The sequence below is a fragment of the Abrus precatorius genome, unplaced genomic scaffold (genome assembly GCF_003935025.1).
Source record: "Abrus precatorius isolate BTA unplaced genomic scaffold, Abrus_2018 Scaffold9, whole genome shotgun sequence".
NCBI classification, from domain to species: Eukaryota; Viridiplantae; Streptophyta; class Magnoliopsida; order Fabales; family Fabaceae; genus Abrus; species Abrus precatorius.
Genome location: NW_020874439.1, coordinates 12,350,701 through 12,354,935, shown reverse-complemented (window position 1 = coordinate 12,354,935; position 4,235 = coordinate 12,350,701). Strand labels below are relative to the sequence as shown.

Genomic DNA, 4,235 nt, shown 5'->3' with positions numbered 1-4,235 from the left:
CTGTGCAGGCGAACAATTTCCTTAATATAAAGTTGAGTCAACTTCCCCATAGAATATCTAGAATTTATGGGAATAAAATGGGTAGACTTGGAAAGTCTATCTATGATCACCCATACCGCATCATGTCCCATTGACGTCCTTGGAAATCTCGATACGAAATCCATCGCAATGTCATCTCACTTCCACTCAGGAATTTTTAGGGTTTGCAATTGTCCAGCCGGTCGTTGATGTTCTATTTTAGCCTTTTGACAAGTCAAGCATGAAGCTAAAAAACTAACGATATCTTTTTTCATTCCCGGCCACCAGAAATCTTTCTTCAAGTCCCCGTACATCTTCGTTGATCTAGGATGTATGCCGAACTGGCTCCTATGGGCCTCTTCAAGAATCATTCGTCTAAGTTCATCCTTGTCTGGCACATAAATTCTCTCCTTGTACTTGATCAATCCTCGGTTATGTTTGCATATGTTGGGTTCTCGCCCTTTCTTCTTGGCTTCCAATCTCCCTTGAAGAAATTCATCTTGCTCTTGAGATGCCTTGACTTGAGCTCAAAATTGATTATTCACTTGGAGCACTCCACAAATCAAGCTGTTTTGTCCCACTTGAACATCCAAGTTAAGACTTTGGAATTGTTCAAGGAGTTCAAATTCCTTTATCATCATCGTTGAAGTGTGTAATGTTTTTTGGCTTACGGCGTCAGCTACAATATTAGCTTTTCCAGGGTGGTAATAGAGTTCAAAATCATAGTCTTTAAGAAATTCCATCCATCTTCATTGGCGCATATTCAACTCTTTCTTATCGAAAAGGTATTTCAAACTCTTATGATCGCTGAACACTTCAAACCGTGACCCGTAAAGATTATGCCTCTAGATCTTAAGGGCAAAGACCACTGCAGCTAGTTCAAGGTCATGCGTCGGGTAGTTCTTCTCGTGAGGACGCAATTGTCTGGATACGTAAGCCACTACCTTCCGTTCCTGCATCAATACACACCCAAGTCCTTGGTGAGATGCATCACAGTACACTTCAAATTTTCCTTGGGGGTCCGGAAGAATCAATATCGGAGCTGAGGTCAATCTCTTTTTCAACTCTTGAAAGCTTGTTTCGCATTTTTGATCCCATACAAAAGGTTGATCCTTTCGGGTCAAACGGGTGAGAGGGGTGACAATCTTCGAGAATCCCTCAATAAATTGTCGATAATATCTAGCAAGTCCCAGAAAGCTACGGACTTCTATTACCGTCTTGGGCGATTCCCAAAGTAGAACAACTTCTACCTTGGACGGGTCAATCGCAACACCTTCCTTAGAAATAACATGCCCCAAGAAATTCATCGCTTCAAGCCAGAATTTGCACTTCGAGAGCTTAGCATATAGTTCCTTTTCTCGTAAGAGTTCCAAAACAATCCTCAGGTGCTACGCATGTTCTTCAAGACTTCATGAGTAGATAAGAATGTCATTGATAAAAACTACCACGAATCGATCCAAATAAGGATGGAACACACGATTCATGTAATCCATGAATACAACAGGAGAATTAGTCATGCCAAAAGGCATGACCAAATACTCAAAGTGACCATATCGCGTTCGAAAAGCTATTTTCGAAATGTCATCTTTCTTGACTCGAATCTGATGGTATCCCGACCTCAAGTCTATCTTTGAAAACACAGACGCTCCCTTTAATTGGTCCATCAAGTCGTCAATCCGAGGCAAGGGATATTTGTTCTTGATGGTTACCTTGTTAAGTTGGCGGTAATCCACACAGAGCCGCATACTTCCATCCTTCTTCTTGACGAGTAGGACAGGGGCTCCCCACGAAGATACACTTGGCCTAACGAACTGTTTCTCAAATAACTCTTCCAGTTGTTGCTTCAATTTAGCAAGCTCTACTGGCGACATTCGATAGGGTGCCATAGAGATTGGTCCAGCGCTAGGAACCAAGTCTATAGAGAATTCAACTTCTCTCTCCGGAGGTAATCCAAGCACATCCTCGAGGAAAACTTCAGGATATTCACGAACGATAGGTATCTTATCAAGCATAGGATCGTCCGTAGGGTCTTCAACAGCAAAAATTGCAAAAACTTGCGGTTCCACATTCCTTAGAGTACGGGTACACTGAGCATCTTGGCCTTCTTGAGTCCCATCCTTGGTCTTTTCAACATTATACGAACTGAAAACTAACTTCTTATTGGGACAGTCTAACATGACATGGTTGGCGGAAAGCCAATTCATACCTAGGATAATATCCAACTCAGAGAGGGGTAGGCAAATTAAGTCAACAAGGAATTCTTGGCCTTCCAAACAAATTTTACAATCACGACAAACAAGGGAGGTAGCAATAAAGGGTCCGGCAGGAGTAGAAACAATAAGATTCCCGGTCATAGGAGAAATAGGCAACTTCAACTGCCTCACATAATCATTGGAAATAAAGGAATGTGTTGCCACCGAATCATATAACACCCTTAAAGAAACATCATTTATAACACACGCACCTTGAATCAAACCTTCTAAGTGAATGGCTTCAATACCACTCATCGTGTACACGCGTCCCCTCATGCTTAGCCTTCCAGAAGGATTCCTAGAGTTACTGGGGTTTGGCTGACGGCGATTCCCCACTTGATTCTAACCGCCATGGTCGTTGCGATTCCCATTCCAGCTTCTTCCCTTGTTTCTTCCTCCCGCATCATTCCTTGTCAAGTGACAAAAAGAGCTATAATGGCCTTGTTGGCCACATCTGAAGCAAGTCACAGGATTTTGACGACAATCCCGTTGAAGATGAGGTCCTCCACAGCTGTAGCAGCGCAACTCAGGTTGCCTCAGTCCCCCTTGATCCGGTTGCCTATTGCCAGAGGAATTCCTCCTTTGCTGATGGTCAGGGCGGTTATATGGCTTCTTTCCATCTCATATCTTCCTCCTCTTGAAGTCAGAATTTCCCCCACTCTTTTGGGGTCCAGTGTTCTTCCACGCAGCTTGTTGTGCTTTGGTGTCATCCTCATAGATCCGACACTTGTCCACTAATTCAGGAAAATGTGCAATCTATTGGTAGCCAATTGCTTGCTTGATGTCAGGTTGAAGTCCACTCTCGAACTTGGAGCACCTAGCTCGATCATCAGCATGAGAAAAGTAAGAACAATACCTCGACAACTCATCAAACTTGGCTGCATATTCTCCTACACTCATATTTCCTTGCTTCAAATTAAAAAATTCCAGCTCCTTCCTTCTCCTAAGATCCTCAGGAAAATACTTCTCAAGGAATCTACGCCGAAAAGTCGGCCAATCGATAGCAGTCGCATCAGTTACCAATTGTTGGCGAGCGATCCTCCACCAGTGTTTTGCCTCACCCACGAGCATGAATGTCGCATAGACAACCTTCTCTCCATCCGGACACGCCATGGCCTCAAATATTTTCTCCAACTCCTCCAATCAGAGTTGGGCTCCATCAGGGTCAAATCCTCTGCGAGTGAGAGGGCTAGTTCTTACGAAACTCGGATAATTCTCAGTTTGGAGCTGGCTCGTGTTGCCTCTCCAGGATACCTACCACTCTTTCGAGTAAGGCATCAATAGTTGCATTCCTCTGCCTCCCAGCCATAAAACTCTGAAAAGCAAGTCGCAGGCAGGTAAGACAGTAGGAATACCCTAAAACTAAGATTCCATAATTCAATAAAGTAATAAAACATATAGCAATACTATTCATCATTCAATACACACAAGAATGGGTAGTTAGGACCATACTCAGGGATGAATGAATTGAACTGCTTTGATACCACTAAAGTGTAACACCTTAATTTCTACTAAGATCCTCTCTAAAAAAAATATATGCATTAAGACTTTTCTTTTTTCACTATTCACTCCAAGACAAACATGATTATTCATAAAAAAAAAAAAGTCCTTTATTTGAGTTTGTTCTTCACAAAGCATGTATATTAAATTAGTCTAACATTTTATCAGTATACTAAAATCTTCATTATTACTCTAAATTTTCTCAAAATAATGTTATGAAAAAGGTGGAGATAAACGCTTAACATCCCACACTACGTGGAATAAAATTCTGAAATCATAAAGAGAAACATATAAATAAAAAGGAAAGTATAATAATATAAGTCTTTCGTCCAAACGATCCAAGGTAAAACTACCATAAAACAAAAACCCCACAGTTTGGTATTTCAAAAGTAATTAAATCAGCCTAAAAAGAAAGCCTATGAGCAGTGTTCATCCATGACAAGGCAAAATAACTATCTACAAATA

General features: G+C 41.5%; 1 protein-coding gene across 1 annotated transcript; it reads right to left on the bottom strand.

Moving 5' to 3' along the window:
- Positions 1–3,026: 3,026 nt before the first annotated feature.
- LOC113850827 lies at positions 3,027–3,383 on the bottom strand. The gene has a single exon (XM_027481357.1). The coding sequence runs from the start codon at positions 3,381–3,383 to the stop codon at positions 3,027–3,029; it is 357 nt and encodes a 118-aa protein (XP_027337158.1).
- Positions 3,384–4,235: the final 852 nt, after the last annotated feature.

Bases quoted from the DNA above. Each gene is read 5' to 3' on its own strand.
- LOC113850827 (XM_027481357.1), bottom strand. From the start codon at position 3,383: ATGGCGTGTCCGGATGGAGAGAAGGTTGTCTATGCGACATTCATGCTC.